This window comes from Hibiscus syriacus, unplaced genomic scaffold (assembly GCF_006381635.1).
Source record: "Hibiscus syriacus cultivar Baekdansim isolate YM2019G1 unplaced genomic scaffold, ASM638163v2 tig00005459_pilon, whole genome shotgun sequence".
NCBI classification, from domain to species: Eukaryota; Viridiplantae; Streptophyta; class Magnoliopsida; order Malvales; family Malvaceae; genus Hibiscus; species Hibiscus syriacus.
The window spans coordinates 2175402-2201437 of NW_024062058.1; the positions used below are offsets into that span (position 1 = coordinate 2175402).

At 33.6% G+C, this 26036-nt stretch overlaps 3 protein-coding genes across 3 annotated transcripts; 1 reads left to right on the forward strand and 2 right to left on the reverse strand.

The window, feature by feature from the left end:
- Nucleotides 1-6802: 6802 nt before the first annotated feature.
- LOC120199654 (probable inactive patatin-like protein 9) lies at nucleotides 6803-8375 on the reverse strand. Its single transcript, XM_039200689.1, has 2 exons — nucleotides 7262-8375; nucleotides 6803-7079 (listed from the first exon to the last, which is right to left on the reverse strand). Exons 1-2 carry the CDS (start codon nucleotides 8189-8191, stop codon nucleotides 6855-6857), a joined length of 1155 nt encoding a protein of 384 aa, XP_039056620.1. The 5' UTR covers nucleotides 8192-8375; the 3' UTR covers nucleotides 6803-6854.
- Nucleotides 8376-16489: 8114 nt separating this feature from the next.
- On the reverse strand, nucleotides 16490-18545 carry LOC120199655 (N-terminal acetyltransferase B complex catalytic subunit NAA20). The gene is made up of 6 exons (XM_039200690.1): nucleotides 18399-18545; nucleotides 18201-18291; nucleotides 17805-17937; nucleotides 17068-17137; nucleotides 16761-16821; nucleotides 16490-16686 (listed from the first exon to the last, which is right to left on the reverse strand). Exons 1-6 carry the CDS (start codon nucleotides 18474-18476, stop codon nucleotides 16595-16597), a joined length of 525 nt encoding a protein of 174 aa, XP_039056621.1. The 5' UTR covers nucleotides 18477-18545; the 3' UTR covers nucleotides 16490-16594.
- Nucleotides 18546-19971: 1426 nt separating this feature from the next.
- Nucleotides 19972-22688, forward strand: LOC120199657 (pre-mRNA-splicing factor 18-like). Its single transcript, XM_039200691.1, has 2 exons — nucleotides 19972-20899; nucleotides 22169-22688. Exons 1-2 carry the CDS (start codon nucleotides 20063-20065, stop codon nucleotides 22571-22573), a joined length of 1242 nt encoding a protein of 413 aa, XP_039056622.1. The 5' UTR covers nucleotides 19972-20062; the 3' UTR covers nucleotides 22574-22688.
- The last annotated feature ends 3348 nt before the right edge of the window (nucleotides 22689-26036 follow it).

Genomic DNA, 26036 nt, shown 5'->3' on the forward strand with positions numbered 1-26036 from the left:
TAAAAGAGATTTTATTTGGTTGAATTATGATTCGATTCAAATTCATATCAAGGACTAAATTGTTAAGATTCAGAGTTTAAGTATTAAAGTGTGAATAATATGTAACACCCATAACTCGTATACGTCTATAATTATGAGTTAAAGATGTTACATTAACATTTCGGAACATTCATTGAACGTAATTGCTTAAAAATTTAGTTTCATTGTAAAACATCTCTTTATCAACTTTAAACATGTTTTATTAAGCGTATATATTCAAAAAAATAATAATTTGTCATTCAAAACAAATTCTATTTTACATAGCAATTATGTAGTTCAGTGTTGTTTCATAACTATATAAAACTGCCTAATTATTGGTTGATTAAAAACCATTTAAAACCTAACATTTATACTATTTATTTATATAAATATGATTATAACTAAAATAGACAAAATTAAAATTGTCCTAAATTATTATTACAAACACTTTTAAAATAAATTCGATAAAGGAACCCAACAGATATAATGTACATGTCATTAATAAGTCAAAAATAGGATGTATTACTGACCCTGTCAGTAGGTTTGATTTCCAAAAAATGCTCGAAAAGCTCCTCATTTCACGTCCTTTTCTTTATTCGAACCTATACATGAAAATCATCACACGCTAAGTAAAACTTAGTGAGGTAATTGTACAAATAAAGTGAGTTAAAATATAAAATACAATAAAATATTTTAAGACAGAAAAAGAAATGTAATTTAATGAAAAACGTAAGATAAAATGTATAAAATTATTTTTAAACTTCAAGACCTTACATTTCCTTTTCGACATAAGATAAATTCACTCTTTCTCTCTCTTTTGATAGTCACATTTCTTTATGAAATGTATGCTATTTTCTATCATTTAATCTCATGACACTCCCGTCATGAACATATATCTTCACAATTTATTTTACCTACCCCAGCTATAGAGGTATTCATCGTAAAATCAAGTAGTCAATGAATCACTCTAATATCACTTGTCACGAAATAGTTATCGTCTTCTCAAATAAGAAAGAAGTTATAATAAACATTAAGATATGCAACAAAAACAAACAAAAGAACACGCTATTTTCATAAGAAAATAAAACGACTTATTAAAAAAAAGATCTACAACCATAAAAGATTGAGGAGAAGAACAAAGTGATGAAAAGAATATAAAAAGATGGAAGAAATCAACTATTAACTCTTAAACTATCAGTAATAATCGACTAAATTTATTAATTTTGAATAATGAAAAATAGATGTAAGAAAATTAACCACTGATTTCTTATGGTATTATTAAATATATTATATGATTCCATGCTTTGAATCATGACATTACGAAAAAAGGGAGTGCGATAATCTACCAACAATCGTGTTAATAAAGCAATACGAATATATAACCTCCAAGGCTCAAGTGGTTAGAGACAAAGACGAATCCATAAATATTTTTTAGGTGGGAACTCATACGTTAACAATATAAAATTTTTAAATGGGATATATATAAATAAAATTTCAGGATGTGCACCGTCCGTAAAATAAGTAATTAATCGAAGAAAACTCATATTTCAAGGTGGACACGAAAAATTTCAGGATAAAGACCATTAATAAAATAAATAACTAATAAAAAAATTGAATTTCAAGATATACACGTGCTCACTCTCACTGAGTTGTGGTATGGTTAGAGAATAAGCCGCCAATCTAATCTAACTTTAGCATATAGTACTATTATATTAAGATATGGGAAACCGTTAGGATTAATTAAGGTTCAAACTCCCATTGAAAAGAGTTCCCCACTCACCTAAGTAAGAGATTATTGATGACACTTAAAAAGCTTTAATTGGCCAAATCCCTAATTGATTAAAGCGATAGGAATATCTAAGTAACACGATCAAGGTTGTTGTCTAGCTTGGAGTATTTCCCAAGCATGCAGTTATATGTACTTGCTTCTATATCATTTTCAACTTCCAACACTCTTTATTATATTCAATTTGGATGAAGTTCTTGTATTCTAACTTGATTTAATTTTATCATTATTTTAATTTGTTTTTGTATGGGATTAAGCAAATTATGTATATGCCCCGATCCACCCAATTCTCGATCTTTTCGGGTTCGAATTGTTCGGAAAAATCGGATCGAATTCATGATAATAGATTTTGAATAGATGTTACCTTATAATTATCCTATAGTATTCAAAAGAAAATATTTTAATTTATTCAAGTTAAATTTTAAAAAATTATATAGATCTTAACTGGAAAAAAAACAAGAAGTTAATCTCAACATCTGATTTCCCTCGATTTAATGATGTTCAAAAAAATTATATCAACATACCACAAACAACGCGTCACATATATCATGAATGTGATGATATGGTTTGTGGACAACCTAAATTAAAGATTTGGAATTGGCAATCAAGTGAAATTTCTAAATCGCATCACAAATATTTGATAATATCTACATCCAATCCTATAATTATTTATAACACCCATTTCCGATTTAAAATAATTAAATCCAAGATCTTAATTTCCATTTTTTTAAGTTTATTTGCATAGAAACAAATCAAAACGATATTAAAGAAACAATAAATTAATCTGCCCTTTTCCCCCATTGTTCGATAAAGAAATCTAGCAGACTCAGCTAACATAATAAAATAGAAATAAATAAATAAATAAACAAACCAATTAATTTAATTCAAGTGTTTGATCATGGTCATGTGAGTTGGTTTAATTAATTAGTTTAAGATGATAAACCAAACTGGAATTCATAAAAAAGTATATTTATATCCTTAACACAGTTTGAAAGTGAAAATTCGTGAACCAAATGGGAAGTCACAGACAGTCGAGGATGCACTCAGGGATTAGGGTGGGCACGGCTATACACTGAAATCTGAATTTTCTTCGATTAATTATTTATTTCATTGATGGTGTCTATCTTGAAATTTTATTTTTCCCACTCTGAATTTTGAATTTTCTTTAATTAATGACCCATTTTATTAATGATTTTCACCATAAAATTTTATTTATGTTTATCACATCTAAAAATTTTATACTATTAATATATATATATATATCCGCTCTCAAAAATATTTTTTGATTTCTCACGGATGACACGACAGAGTCATCATTTTTATAATGCAAAGGAAGAATGGAAGACTGTCAGGGTGCATTTGGTTCACGGAATGTAAGATTACCAGTAGGAATAAAAGATTACCAGGGAATAGGATTACTGGGAATGTTGTATTTTGTGTTTGGTTGGTTTAGTAGGAATGTAAGATTACCGTGTTTTGTTAAAGGAATAAAAGATTATTGGAATGTATATTTGACCAAATTGTCCTTATTATATATTTGTATAATATTACAAATTGTAAAATATTTATATATTTTCTTTAAAAAAAATTAAATTCATAATATTTATATAATTTTTTTACAAAATTAAAAATATAAAAAAGGTTTAATGAAAGGGTAAAAAAAATTTTAACCCCTGAACTTCATATAAAATTTTAATTATAGATTTTTTTTTGCAAATCTAAAATAATTTAAGGATAAATTTGTAATTTAACCTTCGTAGAATTTTTATTATTCAATGACAGAAGAATGATATTTTTGAAAAAAAAATAAAAATTTAAGGGCATTTTAGTCCAAAACGCCGTTAATGTTACAATACCTAAGGGAAGAGAGGTAATGACATTCCTAGTAATATACCCCAAAAAATCTACTATTGGTAATAAAACATTACCGGAATGAGATTCCCAACCAACCAAACATGGAAATGTGGGATTCTCATCCCATGAGAATCCCACAATCCTTGAACCAAGCACACCCTCAATTGTCAACACAGACAATCCTCCACCAAACTTACCTACCTAAAACAGGAGCATGGAAAATTCGGAGAGGAAGATGCATGCATGCATGCTATAATTATGGGTGAAAGCTGTAAAATATTAAAAAAAATTATAGGGTTGCCTTTTCTCATTACTTTCTTTTTACTGTACAGTTCTGATGAATATCCCCTTCTACCTACCTTTGCAGTAATGATCCCCACTTTCCTCCCTACCAACAGTCCACTGGACAAAATTGGTTAGATAGTGTGATGGAAGAAATTTCATCATATAGGATACGGAAAAATCATTTTTTTCATATATTTTGATTGTTACGATAACGTTAAAAAGATGTTCGGATGATACGACATCTTCAAGAAATGTTAAGATGATACAATATTTTTTTTAATTTTTTTTATAATGTAAAGGAAGAATGGAAGACTGTCAATTGTCAACACAGACAATCCTCCACCAAACTTACCTACCTAAAACAGGAGCATGGAAAATTCGGAGATGGATGCATGCATGCATGCTATAATTATGGGTGAAAGCTGTAAAATATTAAAAAAAAGTGAAATCATCGGAGGAAAAAGTTATAGGGTTGCCTTTTCTCATTACTTTATTTTTACTGTACAGGTCTGATGAATATCCCCTTCTACCTATCACTGCAGTTATGATCCCCACTTTCCTCCCTACCCACAATCCACTGGACAAAATTGGTTAGATAAAATAAAAAATGGTGTGCAATGTGGTGGGTTTCTAACATTTTTGGCTAATTCAAATTAGTGTTTGACTTGGTATGTTTAGTAAAAGTTGGTAGTTTTAGTAGTGCCCAAATTTTATCATATAGGATAGAGAAAAAAATCATTTTTTCATATATTTTGATTGTTACTATAATGTTAAAAGATGTTTTATGACACGACATTTTCAAGAAATGTTCAGATAATACAATATTTTTTAATTTAATTTATTTTGTACTAATAAAGGTAAAAACTGTCACATATCCAATGATATAATCTAATATTTTTTTGAAAGGAAGTTTTGAATGATTATATTGAATACACATACAAAACAAAGACATGTAAGCCTCGTTAAAAAAACTCCCTAAAAATGAAAGAACCCACCAGAGAAACGCTGCTCTCCGCACAGACAAATTACTACCAAAACTCATCTTGTGAGAATCAACTCATTCCATCACACAAAGAAAAGGTGCTAACGAAACAAACCTCAGCAAAACACATCAAATACCGCTCAAATAATGAAACGGATGGACTGAATAAAGCCACCCAAGAAGATCCACACTCGGAACAGAAACCCTTTTATCCAACCCCACCATGTGGGACTAAGCTGGCAAAAGAGAATCAGCCTGCAAAAGAAAAAAACAACGAACTGATCCACCACTGAAAAACCACCTAACCTGAATTAACACCCCTCGGGCATCTCACGACGTCCGTTAGCGACGGAACTACGAGGGGCCACTTGCATTTACACCAAAAGCCAATCAACGCTAGAGCCGACTCAAACAATTTTTCACCATCGCAAAAACAGTTATTGAATACTACTCCATTTCTTCCAACCCAGGAGCCGTTCACTCTTGATCCAAAATCACTTACTTTACCACTCTTCTTCACTACAATTCCATAGATTCGCGGGAACGCCACCTTTAAGGATGGAACTTCCATCCATAGGTCTTCCCAAAAATCAATATTCCTCCCATCATCTACTACGCAAGCTAGATTCTTTGAGAACGGATCAGCAGCCATTTCTATTGGAGAGACAATATTCCACCATAACCATGAAGATTTACGCTTTGGAACCAAACTAGGAATTAGCGATCGGTGGTCTAGCCCATACTTCTCCACCCCCACTCTTCTCCATAATCTATCCGGCTCTCTCCCAAACCTCCACAACCACTTGTTTAGCAATGACCGATTTCTAAGTCTTAAATCGAAAAAGCCAAGGCTGCCACACTCCTTTAGTCGACAGACGTTCTCCCACTTTACCCGATGAATCGACCCACGCAAATTTGCACTCCGAATGAAGGTCGCTATCATCTTGTTAAGCTTTTGAGCCACTGAGGTCAACATTTGGAACGGAGATAGAAAATAGACCGGTAAATTAGCTAGGACTGATTTCACCATGGTGATGCGACCGCCGAAGGAAAGTAACTTACTTTTTCATCCTTCTAGTTTAGCTTCAACCTTTTCAATTATAGGCAGCCATAGTTCTATTAAAAGCTTCAAAATTTTCAAAATAACATTTTTTTTGCTTTTAAATATGAATACACCGAACTCGTAACCACCAACGTAGTACTCCGTTGAGAAGTTGTGGAAAATTAAAGATTTAAATGCACGAAAACTGATAATTTGACTTAAAAGCATAATAATACTTAATGTTGCTAATAATATTGACGTGTCCTTTAATTCATCATTAACTTAACAATGCTAATTAATAGATTCACCCGCAACGGTGACATTTGACTAAATACTAATTACGAACTATTTTTAACTTCAAAGTAGGCAACAATTTAAATTAAATTTTTAAAATTTTAATCAATGGGATTGGTTCAAGTGGTAAGGAGCTTGATATCGCTTAAGTAAGGTCTCATGTTCGTTCGAGTCCTTGTGTATGCTGAAAATCCTTGCTTGGAGACTCACCCACCAAAACCAAGTGTGCAACCCGAATCGGTTCATATTAGTTAAGATGAAGCCTTAGAAATGGAGGGCAATAAAAAAAATTAAAATTTTATATATAATTTAAGCGTTCTATAATAATATTCATAATGAAAACGCACAATCACATCTAATGAATTCACGAGGAGTCAATGACTCATCAAGAATGATAAATTTGATACTATAAGATATAATATTTTAAAATACTTATTCATAAATTTTTTAAATAATTTAGATTTCATTGAAATAAAAAAATCGTGATTCATTAATAATATATGAAACTCAAATTGTGCATCAAATATAATTCCTAACAGATTGAAAAAAAATAAAAATTGCACAAGGACCATAAAAGTAATTTAAAAAGGTAGCTAACGGCGGTTGACAAGTGGGCTAACGGTTGATTCTTTGAAGGGACTTGAAGGAAGGCTGGTTTTACCGATGGCAACAAGGCGTTGCACGAAGCCGTCGATTCTCTGTCCGTTAGTCTCCGTCAGCAACCGTTTCCCGCCAAACGGTAATGATTCTACTCCTCTTTCCTTCAGTACCTCCTCCATTTTACGACCTACCATCTTTTCGCGCCACAGTCCGTTTGCCTACAAGTTTCACAAAAAATGACAATTTTAAATCTGTTTGGCTATTGAGAAATTTCGAGGAAATTTATATGAAAGAATCACTTTATGTCAGTCAAACTGATTTAACCACGGATTAAATTTTTTTCTTGGGAACCAAACAGACAGCGGATAGGAGAAAAAATAAAAGTAACGACAATGCATACCTGAATTCTAACGTAGTCTGCGCGGTTCAAACCAAAAGCGCTCGCCAACATCTGGTCCACCGTTTCCGAGATCCCGTCAAGCGTAATGTCTACGACGGAAGAGGTTGAGCATTCAATTTTGTTACCCACTTTTGTCCTTCCGCACGACGGACCGTTGCCTAACGACAAAACCAGCAGATCCTCCACGCCGTTAACCGAAGGGAAATCCCTCTTGTTATGGAGAACATGTGTGACCGCCGATGCAGTAGGGTTGTTCATGACCAAACCGCCGTCCACGGCGGAGCACGAGGTCTTGCCATCTACAGATGTCAATGGAAAAGGTTTGAAGAGGCCGGGAGTGGCTGACGTGGCGCGGCATACTTCCCAAAGCTCGAAATTGAAGCTAGGCGATTCGGAAGCATCGGCGCGAGAGAAAACGAAAGGAGCGGAACTCTTGAGATCAAAGCAAGGAACAAGCAGTGGCTTACAGGTGTCCTTCAGAGTCAAAACTGTTCCGTCTTCTCTTTTAAACAACTCCTTCAGCGCCTTATCCATGCTCTTACTGTTCAACATCTTCCGACGGCGAAGAAATCCGGCGAGCTTATTAACTTTGAAAAGCTCGGAGTGTTTCTGAGTGATGATATTAACAGCTTCCCTAGCGGTGAAAAGAGGATGGCCAGTTCCATCGTCGGCAGATATCATGGAAGCAAGAACAGCACCGACGCCAGTGCCGGCGATGACGTCGAAGAAATCGGCAATTCGAGCATGTGCATCACTGGTTTTGATGCGGATCTGATCTTCAAGGTGAATAAGAGCTGCACCGGCTACAATGCCGGTGGTTCCACCGCCGTCAATGCTGAGGATTCGAATCTTCCTGGCGGTTTCATAGTGCGATAGCCATTTCTGCTCCAATTTGGTGAAGATCTCCAAAGTTACCTTACTCAGCTCCATTTTAGGCACCTCCTCTTGGCGCGAAAACAATTGCCCTTCACTTTTGGGTTGCTTCAAAACATCAAAGAGAGGGTTGGCTCCGTTCACGCTTTTCTGCTGGTTCGTTCTCTCTTTTTCTATGGCTTGGGACTGAAAGTTAAGAGAATGTGGGTTTGTTTACAGTTGGGCTCTTTGAGTTGGAAGAGAGACTGAGCAAGCGAGTTAGGAGAGGATCAAGATAGTTGGGCATATATATAATATAATAATATTTCACAGTAACGCAGAGATTTTTTTTAAGACATACATTTTTATGTTTTACTGAATATTTATTTCCCATTTGGCACTGTGATTCTTACGTGTGTATGGGCTGTCGTCGCAAATGTTATTATAGGAACGTAAAGTGTAAATTTCGAGAGAAATTATTTTATAGATATTATTTATTCCGTCATTTATAATCAAAATAAATCATATATATTAATTTTAAAATAATTTCAAAATAATTGATAATTTTTTATTCATGCATAGAAAAAGGTAAAATTACACCTTAAATAAGTGAGATGATAAAATATTATTAATTGAGATTATAAATAAGGTGATGAGTCTCAGCTCAGGTCCCGCTTTCCTTGTTTTCGAGGGGAAATTTGCTTACTAATCCTTCCTACCTTTGTAATGTTAGATAATGTTAGATATGCTTACCATACCAGACAAGTCTTGTATATTCACAGGTATCCGAAGAAAAATTTAATGGCTCACTGTACATGTTAGTGCTATTCTCACCAACCCAATATGTAAATCAATATTGGAAATTTTACATATTTGTATCAATTATTTATTTGGTGCTTATTTTAGTTGATTAATTATATTGAATTTCGACTAAATTCATAATCGAACCAATTAAATTCTTAAATGAAATATATCTTTAAGTAACTTTTTATCCATAAAACTCAATTTAAAATTTACTTAATGCTCCAAATTTTGATATTATTTATTGTGTAAATAGTTAGAGTAAATTCTATATATTAGAGATAAATAATTAAGATTTAAGATGATAAATAAAAAAAATAAGTGACTATCTTAATTTATTAACAAATTTATAATAAGATATACCCTCTGTGTTAGGGTTTTACTCTGTCGTTTGGCACGTTTATCCCTCTGCTCGTTGTGGCAGTTTTCTAAGATTTCTCAGTTTTTCTAATTCTTCTAGTTGTGGTTTTCGGGTTGACCTTTTTGGAATGAGTGTTCTAGAAAGGGAATTATAGGATCTAAGGATAGAAGATGAAAAGGATGAGGGTTTGGTTTTGGTGAATACAAACAGAAGGTGTAGATTTCATATGCTTTTTGTTTCATTGGTAAGTTCTTAGCTACAAGCCAAATCAATTTTTCGACGATGAGGACAACTCTGGCAAACATATGGCACCCGATTGAAGGTATATCGATCACTGATTTGGGCGAGAACAGGTACCTTTTTTGTTTATACAATGATATTGATTTTTCCTGAATTGTTTTGGGGGGTCATGGTATTTGAATTCACATCTCTTAGTTTTTCATTATTTGGAGGAGGGGGAGAATCTGATGCATGTTCCGCTGAATTGGATCAATTTTTGGGTTCTTGCTCTTAATTTTCTAGTTGGATTCATATCAGAACAGGTTGCGAAGCAATTAGGTGGCTTTGTGGGCACATTCATTGAGTCCAAGTGAAAATTGATGTTCGTAGGGCGTTGAAACGAAGAAGCTTGCTACTCCATCTGGTGAGTCGGTTTATGTCTGGTTTCAATTTATGTTTTCTGTGTGAAAAGCTTAGGCATAAGGAAAGTTAATGTCCATTGTTGCAAAAAAAATTGTAGCACAGTGGGATGTATCCTTACGTGCACCTCTCAGACGTCAAGCAGTTTCGAGTAGCCCATGGTTGAGAGAAGATTCATTGGAAGAGGACGTGGAGAAGAGAGAAGGTGAGGAGTCAGGTATAGACAAATATGGGCAAGAGAACATTGTTAAAAATAGTCAGAGGCGACTAAGACAAAAGACAGTTGTGAAGGATGGAGTAATCTGAAATTTAAACATTTTTATGACTTCGGCAGAAGGGAATCACACGCTGACAAAGATGGAAGGGTTGAAGAGGCACGCATTCACAGTCCAGTCGGACGTAATGAGGCTCTTAAGCTGGAACGTTCGGGGCTTGGGTATGCCCCGGACGGTGCACCATCTTCAGTTCATACTGAGAGATGTAAACCCATATGTGGTCTTTCTGATGGAGACCAAGTTACAGAATGCGAGTATGGAGAAGGTTTGTAAATCTTGGGGTTATACAAATGAAATTGATGTGAAACCTCAAAGTAGTTGGGGAGGTATTTGTTTGGCATGGAAGTAAAATTGTAGATTCATTTTGTGTTCTTTTTCTTTGTCACATATTGATGTTATTGTGTCAAATGATGTGGATGGCCCTACATGGAGATTCACAGGTTTCTATGGTTCTCTTGAGGGAGGTCAGCGTCAGGAGTTTTTGGAGTTTAAATGACTGTGGACATGTCATGGTTGTTAATGGGTGACTTCAATGAAATCATGTATGCTTATGAGAAAGAAGGTGTGCAGTTTAGATGGAGAGAAATATGTAGATATTTCGAGCTGCAGTTGATGCCTTAAACTTACGGGATGTTGGATTTAGTGGAGTCTAGTATATTTGGGAGAAAGGGAGGACGACGAGAAATAATGTTAGAGAACGACTTGATAGGGGTTTGGCTAATAAAACATAGTTGCCTTTTTTTCCTCATTATTCTTTTCGTCTACTTCAACATTAAATCTTTAATCACTGCCCCTCTTAATGCATACGATTACTGCAAACCCAACAGCCAATCATTGGCATTTTAAATTTAAAGTTTCCTAGTTGCTTGAGGAGTCGTGTGAGAAAGAGGTTAGTCATTTGTGGAACAATGGGTCAGGTACGATGTTGGAGAAGTTGCATGGCGTAAGTCTGGGGCTGGATCAGTGGTTCAAAAATTATGTCATTCCAAACGCTTAACGATAAGAGATTTACAGAGGAAATTGGTGCATTTAACCAAATTAGTCTCTTCTGATGAGGTGTCAGGGGAGATCGTTGATGTCAAACTGCAGTTAAATCTGGAAGTAGATAAATCGAAATTGTATTGGGAGTAGCGTATTATAGCGAATTGGATCTGACATATGATAATAACACAACTTTCTTCCATAAGTACACCGCTTCCCAAAAGCATAATAATAAAATTGTTATTTTTCGAATTTTTTTTACTCTACTTCACCAATGATGAATAACGAGATATTGAAGGGTATTTCTAATAGTGTTACTGTTGATATGAATTCCCAGTTGAGTTCGGTTTTCACTAGGGATGAGGTATTGAGGGTTGTTAAGGGAATGCCTCCTCTAAAGGGCTTTGAGAGAATATAGTCTTGCTGCCCTTTTTTACCAACGTTTCTGGCACATTGTTGGCACTGAATTAGCTGATTTCTACATAGATTTGATTCATGGAAGGGCGAGCATGGGGGATGTAAATCACACCCATATTGTGTTAATACCTAAAGTGAAGCTCCAATCTCCTTGCGTCAATTCAGACCAATCAGTTTATGCAACGTGATTTATAAGATTGTCGCAAAAGTGTCGGTTAATCGAATGCAACCATGTCTGGATGCATGAATTGATGAGACATAGAGTGCCTTTATTTCGGGTCGTTTGATTTAAGATAATATCATCAAAGCCTACAAGTTGTTACACACGTTTGTGAAGAAGAGAACGGGAATAAAGGGTTATTTTGCTTTAAAACTCGACATGAGCAAGGCTTACGATAGAGTGGAATGGGACTTTGTATGGGAAGTCATGGAAAAGATGGGATTAAATTTAGGTTGGATTGGAATCTTGAAGCGTTGTGTATATTTGGTGACTTATTCAGTAATCACTAATGGAGTCACAAGAGATCGTATCCAACCTAGTTGGGGTTTGCGCCAAGAAGATCCCCCAAGTCCTTATATATTTCTTATTTGCAGTGAAGGGTTGTTATCTCTTATAAGGAGAGTTATTTGTCGAGAAGAGCTTTGGGAAGTTAAGATTAATCGATATGCTCCGAAGATCTCTCATCTTCTTTTTGCTGATGATAGTATCCCCTTTTATGAGGCTAATGGATGGGAAACTTTGAAAATTAAGGAACTTCTCAGGGTGTATGGGGAAAGTTCGGGTCAAGAGATACATTTTGACAAATCAGGATTTTATTCAATACAAATGTAATTGAGGAGAATCATCGGGACATTTGACTTATATTGGAGGTCTCTAATACTTCGGACCCAGAGAAGTAGGACGCAACAAGAGAGATTCGTTTACGCATATGAAAGATAAGTTCCACAACTGAATCAGAAGATGAAATGTACAGGTTCTATCACATGGAGGTAAAGAGGTTTTTATAAAGTCTGTGTTGCAAGTTATTCATATTTATTCTATGAATTGTTTTCTGCTTCCCAATAGCTTTTCCAATGAATTAGAAAGTATAATGTCCCGGTTTTGGTGGAAAAAGTATGTAGACAAGTGAGGATTTCACTGGTGCTAGTGAAGAATGCTTTGTCAGTTGAAAAATGATGGGTTTTGGTTTCGTGATATGGCTAAATTTAATGTTATTCTTCTGGCAAAACACTGATGGAGATTATTTTCCAATCCTACGTATCTGGTTAGTAGATTGGTTCGAGCTAAGTATTTCTCCATGATCGATTTCATGCATTCGAAACTTGGTTCAACCCCTCTTATATTTGGTGCAATATTTGGAGTGTTAGGGGCCTTCTTGAGAAATGATTGCGATGGAAAATCGGGAGCGGGAATTTCATTTTAGTCTGGAATAATTTTTGGTTACCAAACAACCCTCCCAATCTTGTTAATTCTGACTGTGACGATGTTGTTTTATTAATTTTCTATCTCGTTGGTGAGAGCACTAGATCGTGGAAAATTGATGCAGTTAATGGTATTTTTCTCAGGAGGAAACGAGTCAAATTTTAGTATCCCGTCATCCAGATTTCCTTAGGAAGACATACAGGTCTGGAGTGGTGAGAAATCGGGTTTATTTAGTGTTCGGAGTGTGTATTGTTTACTTACTATTGGAGACAATCCGACTTAGTCTGCTGATAGAGTATACAGTAAGGTTTGGTATTGTGTCTCAGAGAAATATTAAGTTGCAAATATGGAAGTTCATTCAGGATTTTGTTCCAACTATGAAGAATTTATTCACTCGTCGAATATCAAACAGTCCACTTTGTTGGAGGTGTGGGGATATGGTTGAGTAGGAGGTGCATGTGGCTAGGGACTGTGGCATGGCTAAAGAGGTTCGGGGTGAGTTAGGTTATCAATGGCCTACTCAAGTCTCTCTGTTAGATTTTCGAAATTGGTTAGATTGGTTATTTAATAGCAACACAGTGAATAAGCATTCATAAATGCTAACCATAATTTGGAGTTATGGTTTACAATAAAACAACAATATCATCAAGGTAGTCAGATGGGGAAGGAAGAACTGGTTACCTCGATTCAAGCCCGCATCTTTGATTATTCCCAAGCAACTAAGAGAATTATTGGGCCTCTTCCCATGGCTCAGACTCGATGGAAACCCCTCCTGGGACCACTATCAAAATCAATTTCGATGCCTAGTATCTACAAAGTCAAGCAATTGTGTAGTTGGGGGTCATTGTGAGGAATAATGCTAGATTAATAATGGGAGCTTGCAAACGTTTGGGTGAGAATATTTCCTCGACGTTTATGGCGGAGGCAATGTCGACAGTACATACGGTGGAACTAGCTGTGGATATGGGTTTTTCGGATGTGATTGTTTAAGGCGATTCACGGACGGTTATTGGAAAATTAACTTCAACGGGCTTGGTTCGTTCGGAAATAAACTCTTACACCTGGGAAGCTCGCCAAAGATCTATGTCGCTCCATGCATGTCGTTTTTCATTCACTCTCAGGGCATGAAATGTTGCTACTCATCTTCTAGCTTCCCAATCGGATTTGGGTTCCATCGATAGATACTGGGTGGAAGAAGCTCATTCAGAAGTGGAACTTCAAGCAGCTGAAGACTGACTCGATCCTCCTTAAAGCTTCAATGGTTGAGATGGTTCGTGGATCTTTAGGTTCTATTTTCTGTTCACAACTTCCTTGTTGGAGCGTTCATTGAAGACTTGCAAAGAACAATGAAAGAGAATGTCAGCTTTGTCATTTGGATTTCTTTTGTTTTTATTTCTTTTTTGCTGTTTTAGCTTTTTGTGGTATGTGTTTTTACTGTTGTTTTCCTTAACCTTTTGTTTTTCGGGGTTGTACTTTGTGTTATTTTTTTAGTTTAATTAATGGGCTGACATTCATTGATTCAAAAAAATGATACATAAAAATGGATTTGTCAAATTCAAATATAATCATTTTTATACAGGCATCTTATAAATATAAAAAAAATAGCAACTTTTTATTTATAAATTAGATATATAAAATATGAAAAACAAATAAAAATATATTCTCTTTAAAAAATTGACACCCTCAAAATGAAATTAATCTTTGCTCTTTAAAATTAATTTATAAAATATCTAATAACAAAAAAATCTAAAACTTCATTTCATCCCTACTAGCACTCACCCTTCCCCAAAATTATTATTATTATTATTATTATCATCATCATCATCATCAATGTAGCATAAAAATATTTATTGAAAAAATAAGCTTATAGATGTGTAACTAGTTAAAAATATAAAATTACCTCAAAAAGATAAATATATCATAAAATATTTTTAACGAAAAATATAATTTAAAATTTGAATAGATTAGTATCAACATAAGTTTGAGGAACAATAAGAGATGTGCATATTTACACTAGTGTAATTATGTATTCATTTTTATGTATCAGGATAGTAAAAGATGTACGAACTCTATATGTGTAAACATGTGTTTATTTTTAGGTATCAAGATAGTGGTATATGCAAATACTTACATTGGTGTAAAATTGATATTACAAATAAAATATAATTACACTATTGTAAATATTTACATCTAGATTAATGAGTTGAAATTCAAATAAAAAATAGAGGAAGATATTATTTGAATATATTTATAAGAAAATGTCATAAATAAATAATTAGCTTATAAACGAGTAAATAAGTAAACTTGTTCATAAATATAAACAAACTAAACACACATTTATTCGTGTTCATTCGTTTATTAAATAAATATAAAAATTTGTTCATATTATTTATTTAGTTTAATAAACAAACATAAATAAACATTATACCAACGGTTCACAAAATGTCATCGAAATCCAATTCTTTTGCACTCTTATTTTAATCATATTATACATTGATTTATGGAGTACTAATATTATGCATTACTTTATAACTTTATTTAGATGTTTTAATTTCTTAAATTATGACACTATAATTTAAAATTTATACTTTTGCCCCTACTTACAAATTTAAATATTTGAGAAATAATCATCAGTGTTATATTTTAAAATATGATTTTGCACTGTTTTAAAAATTTAAATCTAAATTCATAAACATTAATATTTCTCTTCATTTTTAAATTTTAGGATAAATTATACATTTAATATATAAACTATCAATTTTAGTCCATTTTAATATATAAACTTTTTATTTTTAAAAATAATCATATCTAATGTTTAATTCTTGTTTTATTTTAGTACTCCACTCAGGGACGGAGCTACAAAGGGAGTGGGAGGGGCTCGGGCTCTTGTCCCTCTCAAAATTTTTAATTTAATAGCACTTTAGGTCCTTATCAATTAAAATTTAAGTAAAAATAGACTTTTGTCACCTCAAATTTTTATATTAACGTAATAAGTCCATATTATTTTGAAACTAAATACCTTGGCCCTCCCAATATTTAATTCTGACTCCGTCTCTAACCCACTATTAGAAACTTAATACATTTCACACTTAAACTATCAATTTTGGTAATTTTTAATACTTAAACTTTCAACTTTTTCCGAAACTTAACGTTAAATTTTGAACAACGTACTAAAACTGAGAGTTTTGGTATTTAGATACTAAATACATAATTTAGCCTAAATTTTATTATGTTAGACACAAATAAGTTTCTCACCAGAGGTGACAATTAGCGATTTATTGAATCCTTTGGACACATTACACTGATTTCATCATTGTTGCAAACAGTTCATTTATCCTTTTTGATGCACTTAAACTGAGTTTGTATATTTTAATATGTTGGGCACATGTATGTCTTCCCCCCAACATTTTCATTTAACATACAATAAACCCATAAGGTATAGTTATAGAAGCAGTAAAATAGAAATGACATTTTAAACAGATAATAATAATAATATGATAAAATCCGGGCATAAATGGGACATTCATAAACACATGAACATAGCAAATAGTTGGGAGAAAGTTCCATAGAAAATGGATTTAAATCTAATCATACTCCAATTCATCGGGTGTAACTGGCCGCTTGAGGGGGATCACTGATTTCTTTTCCACATCTCTCGACAAAGCTTTCCTCATATCTGGAAAAATAAAAACTAATACACGGAACGAGAAAGAAAAGCAACGTTCTGGTTGGATATCAAATTCTACTTACCTAATCCATCTTCCTCACCCGAATAATAGCGTAGCACCCTTCTGTATATTATGTACCCAAGCTGTAAAAGGACAGAGATAGGTAAGTCTTCTTGCATTTATACACATATTTGCAGATACAACACAAGTAGAGTTACGTATTATAGGCTATTGTTACACGTCAATATCTGAGACACTTTGAATGACAAGGGAAAGCTGTGATTTCAGAACAGAAGAAAAAGAATCTGAATGGGAAGAAGAACGTGCATCTGAAGAGAATGCCAGACTGGTGTAATATTGTCCAAAATGGGAAGTTGTAGAACTATTACCTTTTCATACATCTTTATGGCTGGTGTATTAGAAGCCCTCACAAAAAGATCCACAAAATATGCCTTGTCACTGCCAAACGACTACTTAATGATGACCTAAGAGAGAACAAGAATAAAGACACCCAAAACGAAACTAGAGAGTGCATCGGGATGACATTAGAGGTAAGAGAGTAATTTTCAGTTTAAAAGCACTAGCATGTACTAAAAAATCGAATCATCGTACTTAAGGAGTATACAAATCAGGGTGATGTCAGAATCTCATAAAAAACTGAGTGAAAGGAAAGCACTTAGCAAAAGAAAAGTATAGACCATTACCTAATTGATGTCAGCTAAAAGCTAGATTCTAAAAAAGCACAGGGTATAAAAACCTTATCTAAAAATACCCAAATATACATGAAGCGTATGTTAGTTTCAATGGAAGATATTCTAGTTTTACCTCTACACAAAGGTATAAAATGAAGCTAAAACTTACGGCTTGCATTCATAATGTAAATTGCTGACTGAACCTTAAGACCATTCTAGCAGTTCATAGAAAGCAACAGCTAAAGCATGGTACAAATTTAAAACTTTAAAACTTCAAATCTAGTACTCGGCCCTTAAAATTCTATTGAAAAATATAATACTTAGGTAATTTCTAATCTTGTAATGCCCTAAAGGCTAACTGCAGACACAAGTTAGTCAAACCGATTTTAAGAATATCCAAATCAAGGGAACATTAAATTGCACACCAATCTTACATCTTATCACTGATTTCTTCAAGAAGGTTCATCAGTTTCTTAGCAAGCTGCTGCCTACGATATTCAGGGGCAACGGTGACTGCCGTTACATGGCCATGCCAAGACTCACCTTGTCCCTCAACTTTCCCCATAACTACAACAATTTCAAAGGTATCGAATTCAGATACAATACCAAACAGCATATCCAATAAGAAGCATAACCCTCTTCAAAATTAAATCTCCAACATCACAACCGTCTGAAAATTTGCGATCTCAATTACTTATAGTGATAATTAATTACGGAAGGCAATGAACACCAGAATCATAAACCGATTATATGTTTTCTAATTATGAGAGTTCAAATTCCAGATAAAAAAATCTAATTCGAAAAAGGAAAGAGGGAGACGGAGATCTCACTGTAACCCATTATTCGTTTGCCAGGGCCTTCAGCTACTTGAAAATAATCGGGCCAACGAGCTAAATACGTCAAGTAGAATGACATATTAAACTGTAATAATAACATGATTACCGTTAAAGGAACCAAAATCACTACTCGCCCAAGCATTTGTTTTGAGGTTTAAAAAAATAGAAGGGAAAAGGGTTTCCAGAACTTACGGTTTCGGTTAAGTGGTCGAGATTGACGGAAGTGAAACGAAGGAGATCGTTGCAGCAAAATCGGCGTATCGTTGTCATCTCTCTCAGTCTCGGAAAGCCGGCCGGAAATGGAAGCTTTAATGAAACGCGGAGATGCCGTAGTTGTAATTCAAGCTTGAATCTTGAGAACCCTTATTACACTTCAAGTAAGTAGGTCCTTTGAAACCATGGACCTAAGTGGACTATCTTGGGCCATTTAAGCCCACACTTTTTCTTGACAAAGTATTATCACAATCTACTCTCTAAACTATATTTATTTTCTGGCTTAAATATACAAAAGGTGTTCAACCTATGCTCGTTTTTTCAGTTTAGTTCCTAACGTTTATTTCGTTTTAGTTTGGTGTCTAATGTTTTATTTCGTTACTCATTTAGGTGTCCAAGTAGTCAACGACGTTAATTTCCCCTTAAGTGACACATGTCACAACCTGGTAATTTTAAAAATTTTATTTAAAATTAAAAAATTAAATATATATATATATATATTAAAAAGAAAACACAAATTTTGAAAAACCTTGAAAACCTTCATTTCAACCCCTAAACCCACACCAGCCACCGCTTTTTACCGTCGACGAAGCTTCACCTGGCCTTCCCTCCCCTCTGTGGCTAAAACCCCCATAAAATTGTGACTAATCAATGACGAATCAACATTTTATACCCCGTGAACCCTAGGATGAAAATCGTTATCCCACACTATTTCGACGCCCGATCGACCGTTAATCAGTCACGATTTCATGGGGTTTTTGGTCGTCGAGGGGAGGGGAGGTCGGGTGGAACATCGTCGACTGCAAAAGGCGACGGCCGACATGGTTTAGGGGTATAAATGAAAGTTTTCAAGGTTTTGGGTTTTTTCAAAATTTGTGTTTTCTTTTTAAAATATATATAATTTTAAATAAAAATTTTAAAATTACCAGGTTGTGACACGTATCACTTAACGACCAAACTTAACGATCTGTCACGGCTTGACCCATTTTGAGTAACGGAATGAAACGTTAGCCACCAAACTGAAACAAAACAAATGTTAGACACTAAACTGAAAAAAGGGCATAAATTGAGTACATTATTTATATTTAAGCCTTAATTTATCGAATTACTATAATATTAAAATTTTTTTATTATTGTATTTTTTTAATTTTAAAATGTTACTCGAACTGTCTTCAAATTATTAATTTTGTTTTAAAAAATTAAAACTCAATAAAAATATAATACGTGACATTTAAAAAAATTACCTTTCATCAATATAAATATGTATTGGTTATTTAATTTAAATAAAATTTAGAATATGAATTTGTTTCTTTGAGAAGAAATTCTAAAAATTATTTTTTTAATTATTTTTTGATTAATTATTAATATATTTTTTGATTAAAAAATAAAAAATAATTTAAATATCATGAAAATATAAATTTAAAAAATAATCTTTCATAAAAATATAATTTATTTTTTAAAATTTATTTTTATTAAGATATAAGGATTTTTTAATTAAATTAACCTTCTTAAACAATGACTTCAATTTCATCAAATCTTTTAGTCAACAGCGCGAAGAAATAGAAAACGGCGGCCCCGATATCCTCTATATTTTTTACGGAAGTCAGATCAGGGTTTGGAGAATAACCATATCTAAACCCTGGATGGATCTTCTCAGAGAAGAACTTCTCAAGAAGCGGCAAAGCCTAGCTCAGCAAACCGGCGGGAAGCGCGTGTTTAAGCGCTCCGAAATTGAGCGAAAGCAGATCCAGAACCTTCGCGAGCAAGAAAAACGCGAACTCGAAGCTAAATCTCGCCGTCAATCCAACACATCTTCCTCCGCCGCCAACGACGCTTCCACTAAATTGAATCCCTCCACTTCTAGTACTGTATCCACCACTGCAGCTTCCACCGCCGGGTCCTCCAAAACCCTCACCAATGAGCAAAACATCGACAACCTGGATCTTCCGAAGCAAGAAGTCATTCGCCGCCTTCGCTTCCTCAAACAACCCATCACTCTCTTTGGCGAAGATGACGCGGCTCGGCTAGACAGGTTGAAGTACGTCCTGAAAGCCGGACTTTTCGAGGTTGATAGCGATATGACTGAGGGTCAAACCAACGATTTCTTGAGAGACATAGCGGAGCTGCGGAAGCGGCAGAAGACGGGGATCGTGGGTGATAGGAAGAGGAAGGATAGGGAAGAAGGGGGCGGAGGAGAGGACAGGGAAGGAGGCGGTGGAGAAGACGAGTTGAGTGGTGATGGTGGGTCAAGTGGGGTCGATATGGATAAGGACTTGAAAAGAATGAAGGCAAATTTCGATGAGTTGTGTGGTGAAGATAAGATTCTGGTGTTTTTCAAGAAGTTGTTGAATGAGTGGAATCAGGAGCTGGATGAGATGGATGAGGCTGAGAAGAGGACGGCAAAAGGAAAGGCTATGGTCGCCACATTTAAGCAGTGCGCTCGATACTTGAATCCATTGTTCAAGTTTTGCAGGAAGAAGGTAACGCCATTTTTCCTGATTTCAAAGATTAACATTGTTTTCATTTCTGATCTTTCTTTTCCCTGTTATCGAGTTAGGGAAGTAGATAGAAATAAGGTTTCAATCTAAAAGAACCAAGCTTTTACTTTAAAATTAAGTTGGAATCAATGAGAATTAGATGATGACCGCAAGATCAGTGGTACAGGGCTTCTGGTTGCCATTCTTATTATCAAAGTTGTAAATGGTATCTGAATATTTGTTGGCATATGTAATCCAAGGGTTATAAAATTCATCCTCATATTTTCCTTAGGACCATCTAAGTATATTCCTGATAAATTGAGTTTTTCTGTTGGTATTCCTTAATGCTACTTTTCCATCCATTATTTTGAGATTTATTATCTTTGGACGTTCAAAATAGCTGCTACGGGGAAGGGACTTGGAAGAAAGAAAGATAAAAATTGGAATGTAGCAACACCAAATCATGTAGAAGATCTGGACGTTTCTTTCTTTTTCTTCGTTTTCTGAATATTGGTCAATTCTATACCTTAAGAGAGTTATGAACTTGTTAATTAATTCCTTATGAAGAACTGTATATGGAATTTTTGTTAAATAGCAGTCAATAGTAATCTTATTCAAATCAGATAGGAGTTTCTTATGCCATATGAGACAGCAGTTTTTTACTTACTGGCTGCTTTCTAGTTTGATTTGAAGCTAAAGCATACTCTGCAGTTTTTGTTTTGGCTGGTTGCTTCTTGAGCCATTTTGCTGATAAATGGAAGTGACCAAGTAAAGCTGTGGCTTCTCTTCAATAATCGAGCCTCTTTTTACATACTGCTCGAGTATGATGCCACAAGTTTATCTCTGATACTGTGCTTGATGTTATGAAGTTAAATCCCCAGTAATTGCTTGAAATTGGTTTACACAGAGCATTCAAGTTTGAGGTTTAACACTGTATTTAATGACTGGGGAATTTATTTATTTCGGCAACTTGTGATAATTCTATTTCTCCATGTAACTATAGCTTTTAGGGCAATGAAAACTAGGGAAGGTGCAGTGTGGCCGATTAAATTTCAGATGCACCTTAGCTAGCTTGGTACCTGGTATATTGATTGTGTATGCACCTTAGTTAACTTGGTAACAGATAAGTGTTACCTTATTTCTGAATGATCTAAATGACATGGGTATCCCCTCAGCATATATGTCTACGTTTACATGTGTGTGTTTATGGCTTTGCTCGAATAACTTTGCATTTTTAAGACCCAGTAATAGCTTCTTGTGTCGTAATTGCAGGTTCTTCCAGATGATATCCGTCGAGCATTGTTGGTGGTGGTTGAGTGCTGCATGAAGCGGGACTACCTAGCTGCTATGGACCAATATATCAAGTTGGCTATAGGCAATGCACCCTGGCCAATTGGTGTCACTATGGTTGGTATCCATGAACGTTCAGCTCGTGAGAAGATCTACACCAACAGTGTTGCACACATAATGAACGATGAAACAACTCGCAAATACTTGCAATCAATCAAGAGATTGATGACATTTTGCCAACGCCGTTACCCTGCGCTTCCATCAAAAGCAGTCGAGTTCAATAGCTTGGCCAATGGTAGCGACTTACAGTCACTACTTGCAGAAGAGAATGTTTCTGGGGGTTCAGAGGACATGCTTAGGTTGATGCCTGCTCCGAAGGAAACCTAGTTATCATTAACATTGATGTCCTATGCTATTGTGTAACATTATCATATACCTGAGAATGTTGACTCACAGAACTTGCATATGCCCGCATTATTGCATCTTATGAATTCAACCGAAACAATCTTATGTTTTGTAAGTTTCGCTCATCTCAAAGGTTGGGGAGGCGCTTGGCCCGGTCCGGTGTCAACATCAAATAGATCGGCATGGGGAATTCTATTTCATTTTAATATATATTTATATCATTTTGACATGCAGTCGTAGTTGTTAATGTCCTTATAAATATTGGTATATGTATTTTAATAACCATATGGGTATATCTATTTTAAAAATGAGATCTAGGTTAATTGCATGACTTCAATTATAAATTCAATATTTATCATTAATGTCAAAATAAAATAATAGATTAAACTCTCTAAATTACCATTCAGGTCAGACGTTTAAGACGATGCATGTAAGTTTACCACCCAAACAAAAATCCTTACAGTTTGGGAACCGAGCCCAAGAACTGAGATCCTTTAATGCACAGCTCTCACAACAAACCGAAATATTTATTACATAATTGCCAGTAAACTATTTATAACATATTAATCTATTATAAATAATCTATTAATTTATAATTTTAATAGTATAAAAATATTTAAATAATAATAATCATTAAAAAATAATGAATATACATTTATTAATGATATATAATAATCAGTTGGTCTAGTAAGATGAGACTCTAGTTTTCTTAAGCAAAATCAGAGGTTCGAATCTTGACATTTACGAATGGAGCAAACTAGGTTGGGAGGACCGCCATCGTATTTGCAATACCCGATCCGGATTTAATCAATTAATAGATTGGATACGAACATATTATCTTAAGGTTTTTGTAAAATTATTTTTTATTAACACTTTTCAAATAATAATCTATGATTAGATTGTAATAAATTAACTAATATTCTTTACTAATAATAAATGGAAACATAATAGACAAATCGGAGAAAAAGAATACAAGAAATGGACACCAAAGGTTGTCTTGTCTTGCAATACATTTGCGATGAAAAATAAAGGATCCATAACACGGTAGTAGTATTAACTATAAACTCTATTTGTATACCAATGTTTTTATTTATTTTATTATCATCTTTATTCATATATCAACCTAATAAAAACATATATTTATTGAAAGGAAAAAAATGCATGAACAAATTTTATTAATTAGATTAAGATTATAAAAAAATAAAAAGCACTTAATTTATTAACTTAAAATTATGGTTATATTCTTCAAATAAAAAAATTAAAATGGTTAATTTGCAATTATATAAAAACTATTTAGATTAGATGTAATGATTGTGCATTAGAGGTTTATCAGATTCTGGGTTTGATTCCTTAGTCTACAAAATCATTTTTTCATAACAAATAACAGTGTTTAAACATTTTCTAATACGGTGACTAAATTGATAATATTTTGAAAATCGAATGACTTAATTATAAAGATTTTAAAAATTGAACTACCATTTAAACAATTTATCTAAACAAACAAATAAAAACATCAAAAGTTGTTGTAAAATTACTACAAAAATATACATGAGTAATGATGAGCTGGTGACGGTGTGACATAAAATAATGCAGATTAAAAATAATAACTAAATCAGATAGATTATTTATATAATATCCAACCCATTTAAATAATTGATTAATCAATAAAATAATATTTTTAAAAAATAAACAAATACACGAAAAGTGTCCCGTGACTGATGCAAACAGTCACTCAACTGTTTATATCTATGCTATAAAATATTCAGAATAAAAAATGTCGACATGCACAAAGAAAGAATGATTCTATTTAAGCTTTCGCTCAAGACAAGAGCACCCTCCCAATTATAATTTCTATTTTGTATTTTTAAAGTTCAAAAGAAAAAAAAGGTAAATTACACGCTTACTTACTAAATTTCACTATATCCTATTTCACTCACCATACTTTCAATTTTTTTAATTTGCTCACTAAACTTTCGCTCACTCTAAGCTGACATGAATTATTTTATTATTTTTTCATATGACACATCATATTTTTATTAATATTTTAATATTATTTAGGTTATAATAAAAAAATAAATTTAAAAATATTAAAATATACCCAAAACCCTAAAACTAAAATTCACATTCATGCTTCAACAGCAACGTTGGGTTAGAGCCGTCGTTGGCGGCTATCGCGGTGGTCTTCGATGGCCATTGAGCTTCAAACTTTTCATTCCAAACGTTTTTTACCTCATGAACACAAATCCACCCTTAGTTTCGTTGAAAAATGCCCCGATGTTAACGAATTTGTACTGAAATAATTGAACTTCCCTCTCTCCAATCTCCATCGACAGCCGTTGGATGGAGCTCAAATGGAGATATGTTGGTCCCTTCGTCACAACGCCACTTCTCACCGTTCGGATCTGTCATCCGATCACTAGAGTTGCCTCTTTTGAAAACCCGAAGGTAAAGTTCTTTATTTTTCCTTTTTATATTTCTTTGCTAAATGGTTAATTCCTTTTTTTTTGATTCATGGTTTTGGGTATGGTTGGGATATGGTTTGGTAACACTATTGATTCATGGTTTTGGGTATGATTTGGATATGGTTTTAGGGGGATTTTTGAAAACCCAAAGGTAAATTTCATGGCTTTTACATTCATGTTCTTGTTCAACTTTGTGTTGCTTGCTCTTACTTGGTTCCTATGAAAATTTTCAACTTTGATGCTGCAATTTGAACTGTTGGTTTTGGATTCTATTCTTGGTTTCAAACAATTTTGTAGTCGGTGGATATTGTTGATTAGCTTGTAATAATATGCTTGTTATCTTCCAGGCTTGGGGTGATTGCTGGTGAGAGGATGATCGTCGATGGAAAGATGAACTTGTCAAGGGTTATGGGTGGTGTTGTAATTTGGGTTTAGATTTTGGGATACAATTCAAAAATTTAGTTATAATTTAAGGGTATAATTATAATTTTAAAATTTATTTTTATATTAATCATTATTAAAAGTATTAATAAAATATGACATGTCATATGAGAAAAATAATAAAATAATCCATGTCAATGAGTAAAAAAATTTAATGTCTAAAGTTTAGTGAGTAAATTGAAAAAAATAAAAGTGTAGTAAGTGAAATAAGAGATAGAATAAAATTTAGTGAGTAAACATGTAATTTACCCTAAAAAAATATGAGGACTACATGGATCAAAATATGATAATACATTATTTGATTGTAGTTCTTATATTTTATTGGGTTTAAAAATTAATAAAAAATAAAAGATATCCTAAAAATTCAATGAGTATAATTATAATTTATCCTTCTAATTAGTAATATTTATTTATTTTAACTATTTGAAAGATGCTAGAATAGAAGTGGTAAATTTATTAAGTTCAAGTATAGTAAAGGGACTAAAAGTGCAATTTTACAATGCAAATATTATATTAAACAATGATTAAAGTTCCGCCTAATA

Bases quoted from the DNA above. Each gene is read 5' to 3' on its own strand.
- LOC120199654 (XM_039200689.1), bottom strand. From the start codon at position 8,191: ATGGAGCTGAGTAAGGTAACTTTGGAGATCTTCACCAAATTGGAGCAG. The intron at 7,080-7,261 runs GTATGCATTGTC...TGAAACTTGTAG, and splicing joins CAGACTACGTTAGAATTCAG to GCAAACGGACTGTGGCGCGA.
- LOC120199655 (XM_039200690.1), bottom strand. From the start codon at position 18,476: ATGACAACGATACGCCGATTTTGCTGCAACGATCTCCTTCGTTTCACT. The intron at 18,292-18,398 runs GTAAGTTCTGGA...TTATTATTACAG, and splicing joins TCGACCACTTAACCGAAACC to TTTAATATGTCATTCTACTT. The intron at 17,938-18,200 runs GTGAGATCTCCG...AAATTGTTGTAG, and splicing joins CAAACGAATAATGGGTTACA to TTATGGGGAAAGTTGAGGGA.
- LOC120199657 (XM_039200691.1), top strand. From the start codon at position 20,063: ATGGATCTTCTCAGAGAAGAACTTCTCAAGAAGCGGCAAAGCCTAGCT. The intron at 20,900-22,168 runs GTAACGCCATTT...TCGTAATTGCAG, and splicing joins TCAAGTTTTGCAGGAAGAAG to GTTCTTCCAGATGATATCCG.